This window comes from Micromonas commoda, chromosome 17, assembly GCF_000090985.2.
Source record: "Micromonas commoda chromosome 17, complete sequence".
Lineage (NCBI taxonomy): Eukaryota > Viridiplantae > Chlorophyta > Mamiellophyceae > Mamiellales > Mamiellaceae > Micromonas > Micromonas commoda.
Window position 1 is genome coordinate 70,604 of NC_013054.1, and position 23,124 is coordinate 93,727.

The 23,124-nt window shown below is 49.7% G+C and overlaps 11 protein-coding genes across 11 annotated transcripts; 5 read left to right on the top strand and 6 right to left on the bottom strand.

Annotated features, from left to right (window-relative positions):
* Positions 1 to 475: 475 nt before the first annotated feature.
* MICPUN_64973 (predicted protein) lies at positions 476 to 4,578 on the bottom strand (the record flags this gene model as incomplete). Its single annotated transcript, XM_002506943.1, has 1 exon — positions 476 to 4,578. The coding sequence occupies one exon, from the start codon at positions 4,576 to 4,578 to the stop codon at positions 490 to 492; it is 4,089 nt and encodes a 1,362-aa protein (XP_002506989.1). The 3' UTR covers positions 476 to 489.
* Positions 4,579 to 5,223: 645 nt separating this feature from the next.
* MICPUN_64974 (predicted protein) lies at positions 5,224 to 6,372 on the top strand (the record flags this gene model as incomplete). Its single annotated transcript, XM_002506900.1, has 1 exon — positions 5,224 to 6,372. One exon carries the CDS (start codon positions 5,224 to 5,226, stop codon positions 6,370 to 6,372), a length of 1,149 nt encoding a protein of 382 aa, XP_002506946.1.
* Positions 6,373 to 7,212: 840 nt separating this feature from the next.
* MICPUN_64975 (predicted protein) lies at positions 7,213 to 7,530 on the bottom strand (the record flags this gene model as incomplete). The annotated part of the gene is made up of 1 exon (XM_002506944.1): positions 7,213 to 7,530. The coding sequence occupies one exon, from the start codon at positions 7,528 to 7,530 to the stop codon at positions 7,213 to 7,215; it is 318 nt and encodes a 105-aa protein (XP_002506990.1).
* A 1,005-nt stretch (positions 7,531 to 8,535) lies between these two features.
* MICPUN_64976 (predicted protein) lies at positions 8,536 to 8,739 on the top strand (the record flags this gene model as incomplete). The annotated part of the gene is made up of 1 exon (XM_002506901.1): positions 8,536 to 8,739. One exon carries the CDS (start codon positions 8,536 to 8,538, stop codon positions 8,734 to 8,736), a length of 201 nt encoding a protein of 66 aa, XP_002506947.1. The 3' UTR covers positions 8,737 to 8,739.
* Positions 8,740 to 10,158: 1,419 nt separating this feature from the next.
* Positions 10,159 to 11,694, top strand: MICPUN_92683 (predicted protein). The gene is made up of 2 exons (XM_002506902.1): positions 10,159 to 10,436; positions 10,689 to 11,694. Exons 1-2 carry the CDS (start codon positions 10,254 to 10,256, stop codon positions 11,640 to 11,642), a joined length of 1,137 nt encoding a protein of 378 aa, XP_002506948.1. The 5' UTR covers positions 10,159 to 10,253; the 3' UTR covers positions 11,643 to 11,694.
* Positions 11,695 to 12,194: 500 nt separating this feature from the next.
* MICPUN_64978 (predicted protein) lies at positions 12,195 to 12,765 on the top strand (the record flags this gene model as incomplete). Its single annotated transcript, XM_002506903.1, has 2 exons — positions 12,195 to 12,289; positions 12,585 to 12,765. 2 exons carry the CDS (start codon positions 12,195 to 12,197, stop codon positions 12,763 to 12,765), a joined length of 276 nt encoding a protein of 91 aa, XP_002506949.1.
* Positions 12,766 to 12,952: 187 nt separating this feature from the next.
* MICPUN_53218 (predicted protein) lies at positions 12,953 to 14,137 on the bottom strand (the record flags this gene model as incomplete). The annotated part of the gene is made up of 1 exon (XM_002506945.1): positions 12,953 to 14,137. The coding sequence occupies one exon, from the start codon at positions 14,135 to 14,137 to the stop codon at positions 12,953 to 12,955; it is 1,185 nt and encodes a 394-aa protein (XP_002506991.1).
* Positions 14,138 to 14,258: 121 nt separating this feature from the next.
* Positions 14,259 to 17,048, bottom strand: MICPUN_53219 (fucosyltransferase; the record flags this gene model as incomplete). The annotated part of the gene is made up of 1 exon (XM_002506946.1): positions 14,259 to 17,048. One exon carries the CDS (start codon positions 17,046 to 17,048, stop codon positions 15,801 to 15,803), a length of 1,248 nt encoding a protein of 415 aa, XP_002506992.1. The 3' UTR covers positions 14,259 to 15,800.
* Positions 17,049 to 18,600: 1,552 nt separating this feature from the next.
* Positions 18,601 to 20,145, bottom strand: MICPUN_64982 (hypothetical protein; the record flags this gene model as incomplete). The annotated part of the gene is made up of 1 exon (XM_002506947.1): positions 18,601 to 20,145. One exon carries the CDS (start codon positions 20,143 to 20,145, stop codon positions 18,601 to 18,603), a length of 1,545 nt encoding a protein of 514 aa, XP_002506993.1.
* A 376-nt stretch (positions 20,146 to 20,521) lies between these two features.
* MICPUN_64983 (hypothetical protein) lies at positions 20,522 to 20,818 on the bottom strand (the record flags this gene model as incomplete). Its single annotated transcript, XM_002506948.1, has 1 exon — positions 20,522 to 20,818. The coding sequence occupies one exon, from the start codon at positions 20,816 to 20,818 to the stop codon at positions 20,522 to 20,524; it is 297 nt and encodes a 98-aa protein (XP_002506994.1).
* A 740-nt stretch (positions 20,819 to 21,558) lies between these two features.
* Positions 21,559 to 22,683, top strand: MICPUN_64984 (hypothetical protein; the record flags this gene model as incomplete). The annotated part of the gene is made up of 1 exon (XM_002506904.1): positions 21,559 to 22,683. One exon carries the CDS (start codon positions 21,559 to 21,561, stop codon positions 22,681 to 22,683), a length of 1,125 nt encoding a protein of 374 aa, XP_002506950.1.
* Positions 22,684 to 23,124: the final 441 nt, after the last annotated feature.

Sequence of the window (23,124 nt, forward strand, 5' to 3'; positions counted from 1 at the left end):
TTCGTACGAAGGTACTAAATTTAGTAAAATTTTAATATATTAATTTTGAAAATTACTAAAATCGCAAAAATCTTACGCCGCATTTCGATTTTACGGTGTTAGTAAAATTTTAGTAAAAATTTATAGTAAAAATTTGTTCCTTCGAAGGTAAAATTTTGGGAAAATTTTAGTAATTTTGTGTAATAATTTAGTGATTTTTTTACTACAAATAAACGTGGCAATTGCCCATGGATGCTTCGCGCATAATAATCATTAGTTTTCTAATAATAATAATAAATTGGTTTCGTGTGTGCTCGGCTATGGAACCAAAATATTATTATTATTATTTTAGTTCCGCGCGCGGGCGCCCGCGCCGAGCGCCCATGAAGCGCCCGGCCCGCGCGGGCGACGGGCGCGCCGAGCTAAAATCGCAAAATCGATGATTGTATCTTTTATTGAGAAGCTAGGTATTTAACCACGAATCCCGACCACTAACCCCTAACCCCTGAGTTAGAAATTAGTGACCGGGTACGGCTGCACGTAGTGTTCGTGTGCTCCGTACATTCCGCCACGAGCGCCGTGCTGGCGGTCGTTGGTGACGGTCGATCCGGCGACCCTTTGCATGAGCGAGATGATAAGCGCGACGTGTACGAGGGCGAGGTTTCGGAGGTGGATACGGTTTCGGAGCTCGTTCGGCGGGTCGATGGAGTCGTAGATGGCTTGCGTCCGCTCGTTGACGTTGCCCGAGGCTCGGCGGGCGGTGAGTGCGGCGACGTCTTTGAGGAAGTTGAGGAACGGTTTGCCCATCCTTCCGTACGTGTCCATCACGAGCGGGATGAATTCCTTATGCACCGCCGTGGCCGCCGCCTTGTACTTGTTGTTCTTGTCAGTCTCGCGTCTCATGATGGGGTCGCTGTTGGGGGCTGAGTTGCCTTGGCGTGGTCGTGGTTGGCTCCTGTGGTTGGCTGCCGAGTCCATGATGTGGGTGATGGAGACGTCTGCGAGGATTGTGATGCCGGTGTCTCGCAGGCCGTCGACTCGGATGTCTGGTCGCAGGTTGTTGGTGTCGCCGTTCCGGTTCGTGGTGCCTGGTATCTCGCCGATGGGCTCGGTGAACGTAGTGAGGCCGCCCAACTTGCAGACCGCTTGAACGGCGAATTTTACCTTGTCGTGTGTCCTGGTCTGGTTGCCTCCTGCGTTGCTGGTGTGGACGCAGATTAGGTGGTTGAGAGCATGGCGAGGTTCGAGGGCCGCGTGAGGCGGGTTGCAGCAGTATGCGAGGCGCTGGTTGTTGTGCGCGTCGGTGAGGCAGGGCATGGGGAGGTCGAGTTCCTGTCGGATGCGCATCTTGCAGAGGTGTGAGGCGATCTGGAGCCGCGGTTCGAAAGGGCAGACGCGGTGCCATGTCATTGCGTGGGGGCTCGAGAGGGAGTGCATGGCGGCCGATACTTCGGGGGAAGCGTCATGGAAGAGTCCCTTGTACCGGCGCTCGTGTTCCAGGTGTGAGAGCGTGCGCTGCAGTCCTTTCACGGGGAAATCTTCACCGGTGGACTCGGAGAAATCCACTGCCAAAATTTTCTGCTCTTCGTCTCCGAGACTGCGGATTCTGTCCCACGCGGGCCGTATGTGTCCGTGGCAAGGGCCGCTTTGGCTGTGTTCCGGTCGACGGGTGGTGGCGGCGTTGCGTGTGCTGCGGCGCGGGCCTGGATTCTCGTTGGCGATGTCGGAGAGCGCGGGGGCTGTCTTGGCCAGGAGCGGAGCGCATGCTGCCCAGTTGGCGACCAAGGCCTGGTCTGCAATGTGAGAGGGGTCGGTGAGGCCTTGGCCGCCGTGCCTGAGGGGCAGGGCGATGCGTCCGCGGGTGACTTCGTCAGCCGTGTCGAGATCTTCGGTGATGCCGGCGATGCGTCCAAACGCACTGAGAATGTCCCTGTAGGAATCGTTGAAGGCTTGGGGAGCGACGTTATAGGGGACGCACTGAAGGAGGAAGGTAATCCGTGGGCAGGCGCACAGCCGCAGCAGCAAGAGCGCCTCTTGTGCGTGGCCGGCCTCGCCGAACTTGGCGATGTGATCGAGGCGGGCGCGGTGCTTGTCGACGATGTCAGCGACGAACTTCGCGGCGTATTCCGGGGAGCCGACGGGGGCGCCGACGATGCGGGCGCCGGAGTCGCAGTCGCGTTCCTGGCCGACGTCGACGCCGACGGTGTTGATGATGTTGATCTGGCCGTCTATGCCGGTGAGCTCGGTGGTGTCGATTCGGCGGCATTGCGATCCCAAGAGGATGTCGATCTTCTTGACGGTGAGGTCCGCATTCAGCAGGAGGCTCTCTTGCAAGCGTGTGGCAGCTTGAATGAGTTGTCCGGGTTCGCCCGCGAGGTTGATGTCGTCCGCGATGCAGTACGCGTGTACGCCTTGGACAGAGGTGGACGCGAGCGCCTTTTCGATGATTGGCTGGATAGCCAGGCAGAAGAAAGCCGACCCCAGGACACACCCCTGAGTGACGCCCGTCTTGGCGTCGACACTCATGTGTTCGCCTGTGCTCAGAAAGAAAGATAAAGGGTTAGTGCCAGAGTACATGGCGAGGCAGAAGCCCAACATCGCGCGGCCTTGTTTTTCTCCGAGTCTGTTGATTCCGAGGGCAATGGCTTCGCGGCTGACGCAGTTAAAGGCGTTCTTGAGGTCGAGCGAGAAAATCGCATGTTGCGGGTGAAGTCGCAGGTGTTCTTGGGCAGCCATTGCACACATCTGTGCGCCATGAGAGTGGCCGACGCCGAACTGCAGCACCCGTCCGTCTTGGGAAATCAGCGAGTCTCGTATGTGGTCGCGGTAGAGGATGTTGAGGACTCGGCCGGCGAGTTTACGGAATACGTCCGTGATGCCGATTGGACGGATGCCGCGGTTGTCGGGCTTGGATAGCGCTGTAAGCCGTGATCCGGCGATACTCTGGTAGAAGTGGTCGGTGCACTCTCCGCGCAGGAACTCGATGATGAAGAAGCGGAGGTCCTTGAGCGCATCGGAACCGAGCAAGGGGTGCCAGTGCTCGGAGCGCCAACCCCACCGGTCTTGCGAGCGGTGCCTGCCGGCTTTTTTCGCGGCGCGAATGATGATGGAGTCGTCGATGGTGTGCTCGTTGATGTCGTCTTTGACCTGTTCGAGCCTCGACCGCCAGGACTGGTTATCCTCGGGAATTTGCCCTTCGGGTGAGAAAAAACAACTGGGTGCGGGGTGCAAGTCGCGGAGGGCCAGGAGGGTGGATTCGATGGCGGGAGCGATAGAGGCGTTTTCCAAGGCGGTGACGGCTGCGGAGTACTCGCCGGCTCGAACCAACAAGAGAGCACGCCTGATGATGCGCTGATCGTTCTGATTTTTGCGCCACTCTTCGTCGGCCCGTTCCAGCGTCGCGAATTCGAAGGTGCGGGCGTCCATGTCGGGTGCAAGGAGCTCGCGCTGGGCTGCTTCGACCCATCTCCGCAACGTAGGGTGGTCCACAGAAGGGCCGAGCTCGCTGCGGGTGTACAGGCCACGTTCGATGAGTTCAGTACGACATTCTTCCATTTTCCAAGAAGCTGTTGGTAGCTCGGCACGTGCGCGGGCGTTGGCGATGCAAGTTTCCCGCTGTCGGAGGAGCCATTCTTGGTGTTCGAGAGACTTGAGGGCGCGCTCGGACTGATTCTTCTTCGCTTCGCAGGCGCGCTTGATGGCTTCTGAGAAGAGGCTGGCCCATTCTCCTCGGATGAAGCGCACGGTGGACTTCTCGATGAACTTGCGGGTCTGCGCGGGGGTAAGGCGAGGCGGGGGACAGAGCAGCAGAAGCGGCAGGAAGTTGTAGAGGGCCCCAGCTGCGGTCTTCTCGCGGTCGGTGGTCGCGTTGAGGATCCAAGAGGCAACGATCTGGTTGCAGTCAGCCCAGGCGAGCGAGCATTGTTTGGGCACGGCCTGTAGAGAGAGCCATCTGAAACGCAGAACAACCTCCGTGGCTGGGCAGTTAAAAAGTCGGGGTTCGATCGGTTCCAGGTCTCTGCGGATATCGTCGTCGGCCAAGGACCAGACAGACTCAGGTGGGAGAAGAGGCAAGAGGGGTTCGGGGTCCCAGGCGAAGTCCGTCCAGGCCAATTTGGCTGCATGTAGAGCTTCTGCGCGACCACGAGAGAGGTCGTGTTCTTCGGTCGTGTCGGAGGGAGAGACGGAGCCCAAGTTGGTGTTGCGCACGACGGCTGCGGCGCGGGCTCGACGAGCCACCGGGGCGGGTGGACGCGTCGGGGCGCCGACGACGGCGTTGAGCTCCATTCCGCTGAGTGGCGTGTTGCTGTGTCTGAAGTGGATCCCTCTGGCTGGTGTGCTGGCTGACGTAGTACCTGCCGGCTGCTGAACGCGGGGAAAGTGCTGCTGGATGCTGGGAATAGCGACGGGGAGGTGGCGCTGGCCCACGCGGACCGGCGCAACGGTGCCGCCGAGCTCCCAGGCATGTCTGGCGAGCGCGTCGGCATCGGTGTTCTGCTCTCTGGGAATCCAATCGAAAGACGGCTGGTCCGTGAATTCGCTGAGGATGGTACACGCAGTGTGGTGACAGGCTCGCATGTCCCTGCTGCGCACGTTCATCTCACTACGCATTTGCTTGATGACGAGCATGGAGTCCCCGTGGACATAGCGGAGGATTTAGTAATGTTTTAGTAATAATGTTTTGATAATAATTTAGTAAAATGGTTTTTACAATAGCTAGCTAGTGTACATACGTGTCGTACATACATATTATTATTACGTACATATTATTTTATGGTACAAATATAATAATAATAATGATGATGAAGGTACCTTCATTCGCTCGAAGGTATGAAGGTAATACTAAAGGTAATTAATAGGAATATTATTAATAATAATGGTTTAAACTAACGGCGGGCGGGGTTCGGAATAATGGCCGAAAAAAGTTATGGGGCCCCGTAACTTTATTTTTGCCTCCCCGTAACCCGTAATTTTCGTGCGCACGCATGCATGCATGCATATGAATAAAAGTCGTATGGACGGATAAATTACGAAGGTACATGTACATAATATCATACATATGTACAGATAGAATAATGAACGAACGAACGAACGAAAATATAATTTTATCATCATATATATTATCATATTTTAATATTATTTGTTGATTGTGTTTCCCGCAGACAGAAGACAGTGGCCTGCTGGTTCATTATCCCTACGAGGCAAAGTTATAATCACGTGTTGAACGATCAAATCGTCCACACGATGTCAGCGTCTCTGTGTCATGCACAACAGAAGCAGTTGGCAATTTCATTTTCGCTCGTCCTTCTTTTTTGTATTATTTCTCTTCGGTACACCTCCAGGAACGTTCCTTCCCACCGCCCAGTCGCTTTCGTTGACGCTCCTTCGCCGTTGTCCATCAAACCATGCCCGGTGCATTCGCGAGACCTTGAAGTATACAAGAGACCAATTGATGGTCGGCGACAATTATGTGCCGAGAGCTCCCAAGGAGCTGGCGGCACACGCTGCATGTCACCGTACGGCACTCTTCAGCCAATATGGATGTACGATTGGGGTAAGGTCAGTGTGGACTGGGAAACGAAAACTTTCCGTCATCTATTCAGACCTGAACGCCAGTTCTCCCTGCTAAGGGACTTCCATAAATACGAGCACGATGGACCTTGTCCCAAACGCAGTGATGTCGACGTGGACTACTACCAGCGAGCTGCGCTAACGATGGCAACGCTTGAAGCCGCGCGGGAGAGTTTTGTGATGTTCGAACTCGGCGGTGGGACATGCAGATGGATAATCGATGCTTTTCGATTTATCGGGATGAACAGACCATACATTCCTGTTACAGCATCCTGTGTCGAAGCCGATCCCCTCACCGTCGAATATGCCCGTGCCACGCTCGAATTGAATGGTCTTTCCCACAGCACAGCATACCTGTATCATGGCGCTGTATCGACAAAAGATGCCGAAACTCAACTATCACGCAAGAACAACGCATTATCTTACGGAGGATTTGATGGAAGAGGTATCGATGATACCGCGAGCAGGGTCTCTACCTTTTCGCTAGGAACCTTGTTGTCCCAGTTTTGGATGGTCGATCATGTTGACATCGACTGTAACGGCTGCGAAGACCAACTTTTTGGAGATGAAAGCACTTTGCAAGTAATGACGGAGAGAGTCAAATCAATATTTGTTGAAACGCACACTGCGCAGAAGCATGAAGTTGTAAAAGATGGGTTGGATAGTAAAGGTTGGCTGAAGGATTGTCCGTTTTACTTGGATTTTCCCGAGCAAGATCCGGTGAGTGGTGAAGTCAGTCCGGTGGACAAAGGACAAGGCGAGTTCATTCCTGAGCTAGCGGGATATTTCTGGTGTCTAAACCCACGATACCACTTGATGTGAGGTGCTCTGGATCCGCTTGAAAATTTCCTTGAGATTTTCTGAGTTTCATCGTTCGGCGAATCCTCTTGTTATTAGGCATGCCCCCGAAACTGTTTCATGACTAGGATAAACTGAAGCTCTTAGTCCGGCACAAAGCGAATCAAGCGTAGGGTCGCTGTCACGCAAATGACGCGGATTAAATGCAGTTTCTTGATGGTCGGTGAATAAGTGAATATCGGACCTGCCACTTTCTTGGGCTTCTGGCTAGCTCCCGGAGGTTTAACACAAGCTTTACCGTTACCCGCTCACAAAATAAATAGGCTCGAAGGCGCTCGGGTTTCACGATTGGCCATCACACTTGAGTGACGCATCAACTGCTGACCTCACATTTATCTTTCCGAGCAATTCAGTTGGTCCGCACACATCCTCCACACTCCCAGTACTGCGGATAGATGAGCTGGTCTTCATCATTTTATGTTCTTGAAATATACATACGGGCGTCTCTGCCAAAGCCTGCCGCCGACCTATGCAAAAGTCACGATGCAGTTGTTTTAGTGCGTACTCGTCCCAAGCTTCCTCTCACAGTCTCCTCTTCGATCTCCGCAGACTCGTTCGCATATCTGACACTCATCTACGCACGATCATCACGTATTTGCGTTTTTCTGATGGGTCAATTTGCCGCAACCGCATATCCAGCTTTTATTCCCTCTGTCGTTTTGACCTTATTATCACTTTTCACACGCCCGAAAAAAAGTCAAATCACGGGATTTCAGAGATGATCCAGAGGATTTTTCATCTGTAGTCTAGTTACTGTGTGAGGGTTATGTGTTATATGTTAGTCTGCCCCTGGCGCGCACGAGGTTAACGATGGGGACGGAGGAGCACCTCGCGCGCGACGTCGTATCGCAGTGAAACCGCAACGCGGTGCGCGTCCGGGACGGCGGGGGGGAAGGATGGGGTGTCGCGCGCGTCCGGGTGGCCTTGGAGAGGAAGGACAGTGTGCGCGCGGGTCGTCGGCGGTCGAACCGCGCGACGTTTGGGTCGAGCCCCTATGAGATCTGAAAGATTCGGCGGCGCCAGCCGCGGCACCAGCCCCGGCGATGGGTCGTCCACGACGGGCGTACACGCGTGTCGCCCCCCGCGTGGGGCGATGTGCGTGTGCCGTGTAGCGTCGGCCATCACCTCCGAGGATGGAGAGGCTGGCGTGGCGCGCTCTGGGGACGAATAGGAACCCGGGGGACTGCGGCTCGCAGGGAAACGCAGCGCGTCGAGGTTCACGACAGCCGCGGCGACGCCGCGACCTTCTCACCGCGCTCGCTGGTTCACGCGGGGCGCGCGGCGACGGCCATGATGGCAGCATGGGAGGCACCGCGCGGTTGCGGTCGTGGTGCCACGTCACACGTCGCCGCGTTGCCGGGGGTGGGTTGGCACGCGAGGGGACTTTCCTTTAATCTGACATGGGACGCGGCCGGACGGGCTGCGGACCGGGCGTTCGCGCGTGGGTTCGCGCGGCGGGACCGGGCATCGCTCCGCATGGTTAGTGGGCTCGTGCACGTCTCATGGTATGTAGGCGTGTGCGCGCCGCGTGGAGCGCCGGACAGGCTCCGGGCAGCCACCGGGATGGATGCACCCCTTCGCTCCCGCGACCCCAGATGGATTTTTCCCGAGTTTTCAGAGGTAGGACTAATAATTATTCCTTCGCGTTTTTTGAGGCTAAAATGGTTTTTACGGTGCGAAGATATGTACATATATACGTACGAAGGTATTGTTATTGCGCATTATTACATAATGTTTCAGTCAAAATTATTTTGATTCATGGACCCTGAGATCGTACCCGGGGCGTAACAATGGGGGAGTCTTCGGGAAAATATTACCCGAGGTTTAACCTCGGATTTTGGGGGTGTATTGTCCACCTTTCATGCATATGTGTTACGGGTTTTTTTTAAAAATCAAATTTGACGGGCTGATCCGTTTGTTCCCCATACGAAAACTTGCCAGCGTGCCGCGCGAGCCAATTCTGCGGAACATTTAAAAAGGAGATTTTCGAATAATAATGGTTACACGATATACGAATAATGAAGGTACGAAGGTAATAATATGTAATATTATTACGAATAATGAAGGTACATATTATTATTATACCTTATTATTATTATTAATATTATTATTACTTGTAATAATATGATGAATAAAAATAAAAGAACATATGTACCTTATTCGGCTAGCCGAAGGCTAAGCCGATCTTACATGACCCCAACTTACCAAAATGTAACAATCACCTGGTATCGTTCATCAATAATGTTGATGGTCTATCCGTCTCATACATTGTCCACATTTTTGACACCATTAAATCTAGAACGATGGTCTAGTGCTACATATAGTTGATGACATTTTTTACACCGTTAAATTAAGAACGACGGTCTATTCGTTCCATACATTGTCCACATTTTTGATTTTTTAGCTCGAGAATCTTGAGTCAGTGTCCCATATAGTTGTCACACTGTGTTTACTCATATAAACGGGTATTTAAATAGGGTTGAAAAATAAAGATGTATTTCAAGCCTTACTTATTATTATTAATACGATCGATGCTAAACTATCTACGTATACGACAGTAGTATAGTTTGTGTATAATATACGTATACGCGCATGCCTCATCGGCTAGCCGACCACCCACAGGACGAACGATTCACACCTCACCGTCACTCGCACTCACGAACGGTTCGGCCTTTGGAGAATTATTATTATTAATAATATTACGAAGGTATTTAAATATTATGATAGATAATAACATACATGCTTGCTTGATTGATTGGAAACTGATGACTACTTTCATTTCCGTTGTCATATATACATATGTACCTTGCTTCATTATTCTACGTACGAATGAACGAAGGTACGAATAATAATAAATCTCCAAAGGACGAGTGGTTGATTTGTGAGCGCGAGTGAGAGGGAAATTTCGTTCGTCCTCTGGGTGGTCGGCATAGCCGGGAGTTGGCGATTTCGTCGTACGCGCACGGAGTCTGAGGTCGAGTTCGTATTACCGGTATGGCTGGGTCGAATCACGTCTCCCTAGGTCTGATATACGTGTGTAGACTAGCTCTAGATAGCTAGTTAGTCTACGAGAAGATCGATAGATAGATATCCCTCTAAACTTCGTTAGTTCGTAGACTACGAAGGTACGAAGGTACCTCGGAAGAACCAACTATATGAGCAGCTGACTCAATCAAGGTTCTCGAGCTAAAAATAAGAAAATGTCATCAACTATATGTAGCGATAGACCATCGTTATTGATTTAATGATGTCAAAAATGTGGACACTCCATAGAACGATAGACCATATAGTTCTTGATTTAATGGTGTCAAAAATGTCGACAATGTATGAGACGAATAGACCTTCGACCTTGATAAACGATACCAGGTGATTGTTACATTTTGGAAGTTGGAGTCGTGTAAGTTCGGCTATGCCGAATAATAATAATAATATGTACTTAATAATATGTACCTTTTATTACTTGCTTCATTCGTACATATCTTCGAGGGTATGTACATATGTACATACATACGTACGTACGTACGTACATATGTACCTTCGTTCGTTATTAATAATAATAAGGTCTACGAACGAATATCGAACGAATGAAGGTATCTATCTAATATAAATAATAATAATATTATTATTATTATTACGTACATATATTATGTACGTACGGTAATATTTATTTAAATTAATATTATTAATAATATTATGAAGATATTATTATTACTTCGCTCGAGGAACTTTTTAGCATAATTTCCTGTACCCCACCAAACGTGCACCCAGCCTTGAGCACAACTTACGAAAGCGGCATACTACATACCTTCCAAGGTACAAAACAATTTCGATAATCTAATCAAATAATGTCTGCAGCTGGTTTCAAGCTTCGCGGCATCTACGGAACCGAGCCGTACTGGCCCAAGAAAAAGCTAAAAATATGTGTCACCGGCGCCGGCGGATTCATAGCTTCACATCTCGCGCAGAGGCTGAAAGAAGAGGGACACTTCGTCGTTGGCTGTGACTGGAAGCGAAACGAGCATATGCCGGTGCGTCCCCGGCAAATTCGGTCCCATGTTTTTCCTCATAGTCAATAGATTTTCCCTTTTCCTTTCTATCTTCGTATGAAGGAACTACACTCGTACAAAGGTACCTTCGCAGTAAGCAAGGTACATATGAAGGTACTGTACCTTCGTACCCTCGAAGTAAGGTACCTTCAAAGCCTTCGTACCTTCTTGTAGTTTATGAAATCACGTTGATTGTGTCCTGCTGCTGACACATTTTGCACCTATTATCGGCAGGAGGAGATGTTCTGCGACGAGTTCATCCTCGCGGACCTTCGCCTTTTCGAGAACTGCCAGAATGTTCTCAAGGGCTGCGACCACTGCTTCAACCTCGCCGCGGACATGGGCGGCATGGGCTTCATCCAGTCAAACCACTCCGTCATCTTCTACAACAACATCATGATATCTTTCAACATGATGGAGGCCTGCCGCGTCGAGGGCATCACCCGCGTCTTCTACGCCTCATCCGCGTGCATCTACCCCGAGGGTGCGCAGCTCACCACCGACCTCTCCGCAGGTCTCAAGGAGGCTGACGCCTGGCCCGCGCAGCCCCAGGACGCCTACGGACTCGAGAAACTCGCTTCCGAGGAGGTGTACAAGCACTACCAGTCTGACTTTGGCATCCAGACACGCATCGCGCGCTTCCACAACATCTACGGCCCCTTCGGTACCTGGAAAGGCGGCCGCGAGAAGGCGCCCGCTGCGTTTTGCAGAAAAGCCGCGACGGCGACGACCGAGGTTGAGATGTGGGGCGACGGAAAGCAGACCCGCTCTTTCACCTACATCGACGATTGCATCGAGGGTATCCTCCGCTTGACCAAGTCCGACTTCGCCGAGCCCGTCAACCTGGGTTCTGACGAGATGGTGAGCATGAACGAGATGCAGGCGCTGGCGCTCGGATTCGCGGGCAAGCCGAACATGCCCGTGAAGCACATCCCGGGGCCTGAGGGCGTGCGCGGTCGCAACTCCAACAACGACCTCATCATGGAGAAGCTCGGCTACGCGCCCTCCGTCAAGCTCGCGGACGGCCTCAAAGTGACCTACGAGTGGATCGAGGCGAAGATCAAGGAGGAGGTGGCAGACGGCGCCGACGCGGAGGCTGCGTTCTCCAAGTCCACCATCTGTGGCACCATGGCGCCCACCGAGCTTGGCGCCCTCCGCGCCGCCGACGGGGCCGAGAATCTGAAGTAAGGGAGGTACATGGCTTTGTGTAAGACGAGTGAAATACAATATTCTGCGTCAATCATGCCCCCTTGAACACTCTTGACTCGATCGTTACGAACGATAGGGACGGAGGGATGTACGGCCCTCGGAATGCTCCGAATCCCCGTAACGTCTCCCATGCCACTAAAACATAAATTTCGTAGGATATGATATTGCGAAGATACGTACCATCCACGCAAGCCGAATAATAATACCTTCGGCATAAACAATTTTCGAGAATATGTTCGAGTCTGAATTATTTTGATTCACCGCCCCTTGGACCGTACCTGGGGGCGGACCCACACGCTCGAAATTAACCCCGATCAGTAAAGTAATCGACGTGGGAGCGCTGTGAGAGGGCGGGGAAAAACCTCTATTATGGCAGTATTTATATACTACCTTCGTAGCTAGTAGCACGGGTCCCTGCAGGTCGGGGCGACGGACGCGACTGCAGGTAGCCCTTGTTCTTTCAAACTAAGGCGTTCCCTCTCCTAACTCTATCTGAACACTCGACTTAGATGGCTTGCCGCAGTTGTGATCATGCGTATCCTTTCAAATCAATGTGTGGTGCATAGGCAGGCACTAGCGGCAAGCTTGCCACAAGACCATTTGCCCTATATCGTCGTTGACCGTCGGTCGGACCCGAATTCGGACGGTTGTAATACATTTTGGGTCTTTTGGGTCGCGGGTGTTTATTATTTTACCCCTATGGCGCCTAGCTAGATAGTCAGGCCCAAATTCTTCGTATAAATTAAACAGGCATTTTTTGAGTCGCGACCCTTCTCAACAGATAGAGGCATTGACTAATACGAAGGTAATAAATAAAGAAATGCCTGTTTAAATATATATGAAGAATTTTCGCCATAATTATATATATACCTTCGTATGAAGAATTTCGCCATAAATTGAACCGGCATTTCCTGGTTCGAGCTCTGGACGGTCTCTGTCTCGTTTTCCAGGTAGCGGTGCAACGCAATATCTGACGACGCGAGCTCGGCAGCACCTATGCGCACTACTGATGATGGCGTCCTCCATGTTTGGCGCCAAACAGCGTATAAGTAAGCCGCTCAGCGCGCTCGCCGTCCACACTGGGCGCCATATAGAGAAATAAAACACCCGCGACCCAAAATGTTTGGCTCGAAGCGCGTGTCTGTATTTGCAACCGACCGATGATCGTATGGTAACTTCACTGCCGACCGAAAGTCAACGATATGGCAAATGGTCTATTGACAGTGAGGTGGAGTACATTGTTTCTTGATTTTCTGTGATAAAGACGGTATTGTACACATCAACGTCTATCACTTAAAAAGCAAATCCGGCCCACCCAAACACCCAGACTCGAGATTGCCACGACCACGTGTGAATCCGCCGAGCAAGGCTACAACTTCTGAAAATGAGCTATGAGAAGAATAGATGAACGAGGAAGTTCTCGAAAGTATCAGCATCTCAGCAAGTGCAAGTTGGACACAAACAGTGTTCCTTGGATTACCATCCATGCACCCTCTGTATTCTGGCAGCTCCGGGACGAACGCTTTGGACCCAAGTTCCTGAATCATGCCGTCACGTGCTTCCGTGCAGTCTGAAGATATGATGTATGTACTCGCAAAAGGGTCTTCAAGCTGCCTGATCCTTATTATATTCAGGAAATGCTTGAAGTGACACCTGTGTCTCAGCGCAGCAACGTCGAGCATTCTAGAAGTGGCGCCTCGAACGTCCATGTTTCCTAAGCTGCTGATTCCTGGGACGTCTCGCTCAAGGTCTGATTGCATCCGTATGTGCACTCCAACGGTTCCACGTGTCGATTGACCAGTTTGGACCATTAATTGCTTTTCTATCCGGTTGACAAAGTCTAAAACAGTGGGCGACGGCCTTAATCTAGAAAGCATAACCTTCGCCAAACTTGCGGCGTAATCGTCTTTCTCTTTGCCGATCACCCTGTAGGCGGTGCGAATGTAAATATGCTCGCTTATGTGAGTATTGATTTTCGGGCGTCTGCTTTCGTCCACCGGATCGCTCAAGTAGTCATAGACGACATACGTCTCGGAGCTCAGCGCGCACTGTAAGTAAGATTGCTCGATTATTTGACTATCAGAAACGTAAAACAGATCACGGATAGAGGCATTCAAGTGAAGATCCTGAATCCACACTACGTGTAGCTGGCGATTCGAAATACGAGCCAAAGCTGCAGCCGAGGAAATGGCTCTCAATCGATTCCCCAGACCATGCGAAACCTCCACGACAAGTTTACGTTCACCTCGATCGTGGTACAGTTTTTCAGCAGCTGCAGGATAGTTTTGGGTGCAAGGGTCGAGGTCGAAGTTGGTCTCCGAGTTCCAGTGCCTCGCATGCCTCGCAGTGCGGAAATAAGCCGCAAGCAAAAAAAGTATGAGCAGAGAACAACGGAACCTTCGCGTTGATCCTTTGACGGACTCGTGAAAGAGAGAACGCTTCCACATTGTCGCACGGGATGTTCGTCGGGACATGTTAATTCTGCGTTGTGAAGGTAATAATAATATGAATGATTATCTTCATTCACTATGAAATCACGAATGGGAATTTTGTGGGACTTTTGTATAATAATTCGGGACGAGTACGTAATAAGTACGAAGTCACGTTATTATTATTAGCACCAAATTCCCACCTAGTCTTTTTCCAACCTGTGATATTTTATTCGTCTTCTGATTGGCCCGTCATCGTCAATTCGTCTTCTGATTGGTCGTCATTTCGATCATTTTCATAAATCGTAGACTAAGTCACCGTGCGAGCACCGTTTGTCACTTTATTTCTGACTACAACGCTGTGCGACGCCTTCCCTTTTTTTGGACTACGACTGTTCCGCGTCACGTCCTTATCGTTGCGCTTGGCGTGCACGCACACGTCGTCCTCACACGCACGCCACTTCTGAAGGAAGCACGACGCAAACGCGTCTTCTTAGGAGGCGGTGGTCGACGTCGAAGTTGACCGATCATCGATGAAAATTCAGCTTCAAATCTAAACTATGTGCACTTCTTCATCGAAGCTGCATCGATCAAATCGTCTAAAACTTCGTCCCGAACCAGCCGACCGCGTCGTCATTTCTTAGTCATAATTCGTGGGTCATTCGTCCACAGGGAGGCACTTACGCAATAATAACTTCTGAAGATAATTATTTATTATTACCTTCGAAGGTACGTAGATATGTACGTACGTTCGTACGTACGTACGTACGTTCGTACGTACATACGTACCTTCATTCGTAATACCGTCGAAGGTAATAAATAAAGCAAGAAGCAAGCAATATGCAAGCAAACAAGCAAGCAACAATTGAGGCTACTTCTCTACACATTCTACCGGGTTCATCCAACTTCCCAGCTCGAGCCACGAGCAATTCAACAGGTGAAATACTTCGCACGAAAAGTGCAATATACCTTCTCGAAGAAACTTCTGAGCGCTGCCCCCGGCCACAAGTCAAACACGACGATCTTTCTTGATCTTTCCATATTTCTTCAGGTTTCTCACGACTTGAAGAAACAGGAGCAGAGAGGCGATGTGATCCGCGCGGCGTACGATGATGGCGATTACGACGTGTTCAGCTTGAAAAACGAGCATGTGCAGCTTTGTCCCGTCGATGAACTATGTGATGAATGGTGCGAGTCCCGGTACCCTTGGTGCCCTCCACGCCGCTATCCCGCACCGTTCGACCCGCGGCCGGAATGAACCAACCATCGTAGACTTGTCATGGGCGATGTGCGCCGGGCGATTCGTTCAAATTGTTTTTTTTCATTTGGCCACAATATTTCGACGAAAATCGTGCCCCTCGCATGCGAAATCAACCGCCAGTCTCCAAAAGCGATCCGCGGTAGTCCTGAAAATATTTTCCACCGATACTAAAACAAACTGCAGTATGTATGATTCCTTCGATGGTGCGAATGAAGGTACCTTCATAAGTCGTATTTAAGCAGGTTTCGATCGATGTTAGGACAAAATTCAACGCGTCAGCTTGCGCTCGATCCGAATCTGCCTCGGGGTATCTCATCATCTATAAGGGAACTTTTAAAGTTCATACTCCAACGCTGCGGCACCAACCCTGGAGGAGCCCACAACAACGCTGCAAAGCTACGTGGACTCCTGAATACAAATTGTTGTAGCAAGAATTTTGTCATCGGATTATACATGTTTCTGCAGTGAACTTTTCAACATGGGCCACAACAACGGTTGGATACGCGAACGCAACGCATCCAAGGCCAGCACAATTGGCTCAGTGTTATAGGCCTCTTCAATCAGTGCTTCAGAAAGGTCAAGACATTCTGGCGGAAAAGGAATGCTAGGAAAGCCGGCGTGCTCGTAATCTGGTAACCTTTCGTGTTTCGCCATCACATCTGTTATCAAATAATCTTTAAGATACGGCGAGCGACTAATGTCGATGATGTACTCTGCAGCCAGCACAAAATTCTCGAAAGAAGGCGGTTCCGCGATAGAAGCGTTCACGGATCTCCATATTGAAGGGATGTGAATGAAAGCAGACTCGTTAAAGATGAGTTTGGCAGCTGATATGTCGCCGTAGTAAATAGGGATCGCGCCTCCTGCAAGTGCGTCGACAAGCTTCTCAGATACATATCCCGGCTCAGGATAGTTTTCCATGACTAGTACAAACTTATATTTGGAGTAGGTCGAAGGATTTGAACCTCGTGCTTCCCGGTTACCTACGGAATCCATGTTGTTCTCACACTTTCCGAGGGCGTGGACACCAGTTACGCCTTTCGCATCGGCGACTTGCTTCAAAGCACGCCACATTGACGCCCTATACGACACGCAGTTGGAACTGATCCAAGCGATGAGGAAAGGCCTGTCAAAAAAATTGTCGAGGTTCCGACTCTTCAGCGTTGCCTTGTGACGAGGAACCCCATCACAAGCATAAGGTGCCCATATGAAATGAGTTTCAGGATGCACCTTTGCATAATACTTCAAAGTTGTGTCCAAACGAACGAGCGGAATCTCATGGTGCGGACACCATTTTTCATCGCGATAGTGTTTCCCAGGTTCTCCTGAAAATTGGACCCAAGCGCCTGATGTGTACCGACATGGGGTTGTCTCGTGCCTTTGGAAATGAGGGCAACTCTCGGCCACAATATCATATTCCGAGGGCACAAGCCTAGTATTCCGCTCAACAAGCGTATACCGAATGTCGATTTCGGGGAATGTCCGTTGCAGTAAGAAGTGCACTGCGTTCTTCCCATAATGCCCTCCAGACTGAAACACCACGCTCAAGTGCCTTCTGAAAGAAGTTGAGCGCAGTTTGCTAGCATGGTGTGCAGAGCTTGCAGTTCGAAGCAAAGGTGTGACCAGGCCAATAGTTGCCAAGAAGAAGCTACTAAAAATTATTCTAAACCACTTTCGGGTTGGTCTGCTGGACATGTCTCCCCTCGACCGTTGAATTAGAGAAGATGGAGCATATCCACAAAATCCCACCCACCCACCTGCATTAGTCGGCTGTAAGTATGTATCGATCGTCGGCTTCGCCGATACACCTGCGGACGGACATTCGTGATGAAATCACTCTTAGCTAGCTAGAGCTATCTCTTCGGCCGCTGGGGAATTCTTATCCGGAACGAGTCCGTTTGCGGAGCAAGTCACGCGCGCTCGCTGGAAAAAATAACTCCGAGGTACCTTCATTCGTGCACGGCGGGAAATGATTTTGCCTATATTTTGCCTATGATGATGTATGGATATGCACGCACGTATGCAATGCAAGATGGGCAAGATAGGCATGCATATATAAACAGCACGTATAGGCAACATTCTATTTGGCCATACGATTTCAAAAAATCACAATAATCATACACTATGAAATCGCGAATGGTAATTTTGATACTTTTGTACCACAAAATTGAGTGGTACTTTCGGCAAATAAAGTACCACAAAAGTACCACATAATTTTGTGGTACTTTTTATTCCTGAGTGGTACTTTTGTGGTACTTTATTTGCCGAAAGTACCACAAAAGTACCACATAATTTTGTGGTACTTATTTTGTGGTACTTTTAATAAATGAAGCGAGCGCTTGCCGCTGGCTCGGCGTTAATAATAATAATAATATTTGTACGTTTTATTTCGTTCATATATTAATACGAATTATTTAATTTTCGCACTGATATTTCGCACGGAGAAAAAATATTATTATTAATAATAATAGCAGCACGACACATATATATTATTGCTAGATATCTATTAGCAGCAGCAATAATATGCTACGTGCGCGTGGGCACGATATTATTATTATTTGCATTTAATAATAATGCAAATAACAATAATATTTTCCTGCGTGCCCGCTGCTGGGCGGCGCCGCTCCGCTTGAAATGCAGCGCGCTTGGCTGGCCAAGCGCGATGCAGTCCCAGCTGTGCGCGGACCCCGCAAAAAAAAAAAAGAAAGTACCACAAAAATTGACGAAAACGGGCTATTATTTAATTTGTACCACAAAAGTACCACAAAATTACCACAAAATTACCATTCGCGATTTCATAGTGATACCTTCGTATTATTATAATATCGAATCGCTCATATTATCGATCGTGATTTATTATTTATTTATTTTCGTTCAATATGATATTAAGACAAACCAATCAAGTCAATCTAAATAAGGACATGTTAACCGGTTGAATCCTGAAAATCTATGTGCGAATTTCGCACAAAATCACACCTCGAGGGGCTAATACTTCGTGCGACTTAGCTCGACAACCATAGCGAGTCTTGGCACCGAACTCGAGGACGCCACGTGGGACGATCGGCGGAGTCGCGAAAAAATACGTTCGTGCTTGATCGGGTGACACGACTTTCTTTATTCATTCACAAACGTAGCACAAAAACACGGAGAAGAAACTTTGAACAAAAACTTTAGTGTCGCTCGGAACATGATGAAGCAACGATCGACATATGAGAGGAACATGACGTAAACGAAAGTAGGGACACCGCTAACGACCACCTTCTTTGCTCAGGAGCTTTTGAATGAGCTCCTCGTGCCTGCCTTGACCGGTGCGTAGCTGGTCCTGGCCGGTGCGTAGCTGGTCCTGGCCGGTGCGTAGCTGGTCCTGGCCGGTGCGTAGCTGGTCCTGGCCGGTGCGTAGCTGGTCCTGGCCGGTGCGTAGCTGGTCCTGGCCGGTGCGTAGCTGGTCCTGGCCGGTGCGAAGCTGATCACACGTCGAGTGAAACTCATTTCGAAGCTTTCGCATCATGGAACGCAGATCGCCATCAGTCGACAAGCTCTCCGAGGTCGTTGTTGACGGCTTCTGGAATTTCCTCAGCAGCGCCACCAGCGCGATGCCTGTGAGCGCAAACACAGCCTGCGCCGCGGCCACCGAAAGGCTCAGTCGCGTCGTCGCGGGCACCTCCACGTTGCGGGCGCACTGAAAAGGGCTGTTGAGCTTGAGCGGCGCGCAGATGGTCGCGGGCGGGTATTCCGAGGCGTAGCGTTGAATCGCGAGCTCCTTGGTGGTCGGGGGTTTGGGCTTGTCGAAGCAGCGGAAACCGTTGCCGTTGAGTTTGAACACTGAGCAAATCAACTGGTTGCCGAAGCTGCCATACTGGTCGGCCGGCGTTTCAAGAATCTCCTTCCAAGCCGAAATGGCAGATTCTAGGTCAAGTGATGATGATGATGCACAATAACTTGCCTTGACACGCACTCCTGGATCTCCGTTCGCGACTCTGGCTCCTCCTGGAAGGAGGGGACCACACCACCTCGTGCAACAATGAATATTTTCCAATCTCCGGTAAACGTTAGCGTTACCGTAAGCATATTCCAGATTATCGGTTCCGAAAGGATAGTAAGCGAAAGAATCGGAGGAACTCGTAGTAGAGGTTACTGAATCTTCTCCTGGAACCTTTACGGCATCGAAACATTCAGTGTAGTTATAATTCAAATTATAAGTATTGTCGTACGGCGGTTCAGGATAGCACGAATATCCATCACGTTTCCAGTCCTCAGATGCTTGGTTGGTTTTCTGCAAAACAGAGGATGCATACCTTTCGTCGTAAAAGCTTATGACGCCTTTGTTCGAGTCGCCGTCGCTCGCAAAGTCATAGTCGTAGTGGACATTATTGGCGTGTTTGGTCGCCGCCTTGACGTTCGTCGTATCAGGGGGTTTCACATTTGCAAGACACTCATCGAAACTCCAGTCCGTGCTCAGACCGTGCAAAGTGGTCTTCTGGAGGGGCTTGCACACAAAGCCGGGCTTTTGCCATTCCGAGGTGACGATAGACTCCAAGCTCACGCGCTGCGCGGGAAGCGAGTAGTACGCGAAAGATCCAAACATCACGCATAGAGTGATGAAATACAAGATGTATCCAAATATACGAATGCGCCATTTCGACCCGCCGATGGGTTCGATCTCCGCTTTGATGTTAAAGAAGAAGTCGGGAATCGGCACGAGAGTTTCTAAAAAGGACGAATCTTGTTGGTCGCGTTTGCTTCGTTGTAGTTCTGCATCCGGTTTGGACTGTATTTCGGAAGAGTCCGCCATCTGTTGCACGAAGTGTTTAAAAGTTTGTTTCCAGAGCGTGAAGGTGATGTGTCGCGCGTGTTTTGGCTGTGGTCTCTCTCTCCTTGGAAGTGATGCTAATTGGTGAAGTGATCCAGCAAACTTTATTTTATTATTATTTTCCTGAAATTTACGAACGAAGTAATAATAATAAGCAAGGTAATAATAACTTATTTACCGATCAAATAATAATCAAGGTATTTATTAATTAATAAGTTCGTTCATTCATAATAATTTACCTTCGTAATAAATAAATACCTTCGTACCTTCGTTCGTTCGTACGAATGAAGATATGACTTACGGGATAATCGAAATTTCCCAAATCAACGAGTCAACGATAGATAGGGAATATGGTCTATTAGAAGTTAGTGACCGGGTACAGCTGCACGTAGTGTTCGTGTGCTCCGTACATTCCGCCACGAGCGCCGTGCTGGCGGTCGTTGGTGACGGTCAATCCGGCGACCCTTTGCATGAGCGAGATGATAAGCGCGACGTGTACGAGGGCGAGGTTGCGGAGGTGGATTCGGTTTCGGAGCTCGTTCGGCGGGTCGATGGAGTCGTAGATGGCTTGCGTTCGCTCGTTGACGTTGCCCGAGGCTCGGTGGGCGGTGTGTGCGGCGACGTCTTTGAGGAGGTTGAGGAACGGTTTGCCCATCCGTCCCTACGTGTCCATCACGAGCGGGATGAATTCCTTGTGCACCGCCTCAGCCGCAGCCTTGTACTTGTTGTTCTTCTCAGTCTCGCGTTTCATGATGGGATCGCCGCTGGGAGCCGAGTTGCCTTGGCGGGGTCGTGGTTGGCTCGTGTGGTTGGCTGCCGAGTCCATGATGTGGGTGATGGAGACGTCTGCGAGGATTGTGATGCCGGTGTCTCGCAGGCCGTCGACTCGGATGTCTGGTCGCAGGCTGTTGGTGTTGCCGTCCCGGTTCGTGGTACCTGGTATCTCGCCGATGGGCTCGGTGAAAGTAGTCAGGCCTTCGTTCGAACAAATAAAGGTATGTACTACCTTCGAAGGTAATAATAATTGAAGATAATATGATGTATGAATATTTATTTATTCATTCACTATATAGTCATACATACATGCACGAACTGACCCTTCATTCGGTGACAACTAATAACAGATCTATTCGTTCGTTTTTTAAAATTACATGAAGTTTACATGATCTCCGAATGAAGGGCCAAAAATGCCGATACGAGATGATGTAATTTGGGAAAATTACATGATGATCTGGTCCCAAAATCACGCGAAAATTACTACGAAGGTAGTTTATTTACATGAAAATTACATGAAGTTTATTTATTTACATGAAGTTTACATGATCTTTTTTCATAGTGGTACGTACATATGTGTGAGAACCGGAGTCGTGCGTGGCCAAATAAAGTCAATTTTAAATGAGGCGCCGTTTCAGGCAATCCTTGGCAAATTTAGTTGTCATCGGCGGCATCGCACTTTGCACAACGCTCTCTCAGCGGTCTTATCGATGCGCTACATTACTGTCGTCAGATCAAGCGGGTGAATCCCATATGAAAAGCTCAGAAGTCGGCAACGCCAAAGTAATTTCGCGTTCCAGTGCTACCCACAGACCCTCCGCATGTGAGGCGTTTGTAGGCCCTTCGAGTGATGATAGCCAAGTAGTCCAAGCCAGAACTTTACACACCCAGTTTGCCATGCATGTCTACAGAAAAGGTAAAGTCAAGGACATTGTCTCCAATACTATCGAGCAAGCTGGAGCCTGGGAAACACAAGACACAGAAAAATTGATGGATATTCTGGGCTGCGGCGATTCCTTTAAATGTTCCCCCGAGACGGCGAAAAAGGGAGTACTCGTAGATGTCGGAGCAAATATAGGATGGTTTACCCTCGCTGCTCTACACTTGGGTCACACTGTCGTTGCCTTTGAACCATTCGAAAGAAATGCGGAATTGATGTGTGCCTCCGTACAAGCTGTGCAAAATTACGAAACGCGTTTTCAATTAAATCGACTAGGCCTTGACCACAAAGGAAGGGAGTGCGAGTTGTTCCAACAAAAGGAATTGAATATCGGAGACACGCACTCAGTCTGTGATGATGAAACGAGGAAGGTGTTTGTCGAGAAAAACTATGAACCTCTTGGCTGGATGAATACAACTACTCTTGACAACGCTATGCGCACGGGAATGTTTGGCACGATAGACACGATAGACGTGATGAAAATTGATGTTGAAGGCTTCGAACCATCTGTATTTCTTGGTGGTAACGAATTCTTCCAGTCTAAATTGACGCCAAAGTTCATATTTGTTGAGCTTGTTTCAGAGAGGATGGGTGAGGTGCGGGGACAACATGATCGAGGTAAACACAGATTGAGAAGTGTTTTGCTTTCCTTGACTAACTATGGCTATGAGATCGACGACTACAGCAAGGAAGGCAACAGCGGCTTGAGTCTTTTGACAAGCTCACTTGAGCACCTAGAATCTTCAATCGACGGGCGCACCGTGTTGTTCCGACGAGCTACACCTGTAAGTACTTCTAGGGTTTAGGGTTTAGTGAAACGAGCTCAGTTTTGGGCGCTAGGTTTAGGGTTTGTTGTGGACTACCAGAGGTGTCAATTGTGCCAACGGCACCATTTTTTCTGACTGGCCCCCGTACGAAAACCCTGTGTCAATTGAGCCAACGGCACCAACATTTTCGGGAAAAAATAAGCTACCGTCGTGCCAATTTGACACAGCGCCTATGGGCAAAATGACCCCCCGTTGGCACGTTGACACGTGGGGGTCAGTCTGACGAGTTGAACGAAATTCGATCGGCGTCTGTGACTGTTTGCTTGTGCGCGACTACTCAACTTTCGCAATTTACTTTTCGACAACCTGATCTCGAGCGAGGAAAGTTCAGCACGCACGGTCTCGGTTGCGCACTTCTCGCCTGCGCTAGCACCTCCGCACGCCTGTTCCACTTGAACACGCGCGCCCGTCTTTGCGAGA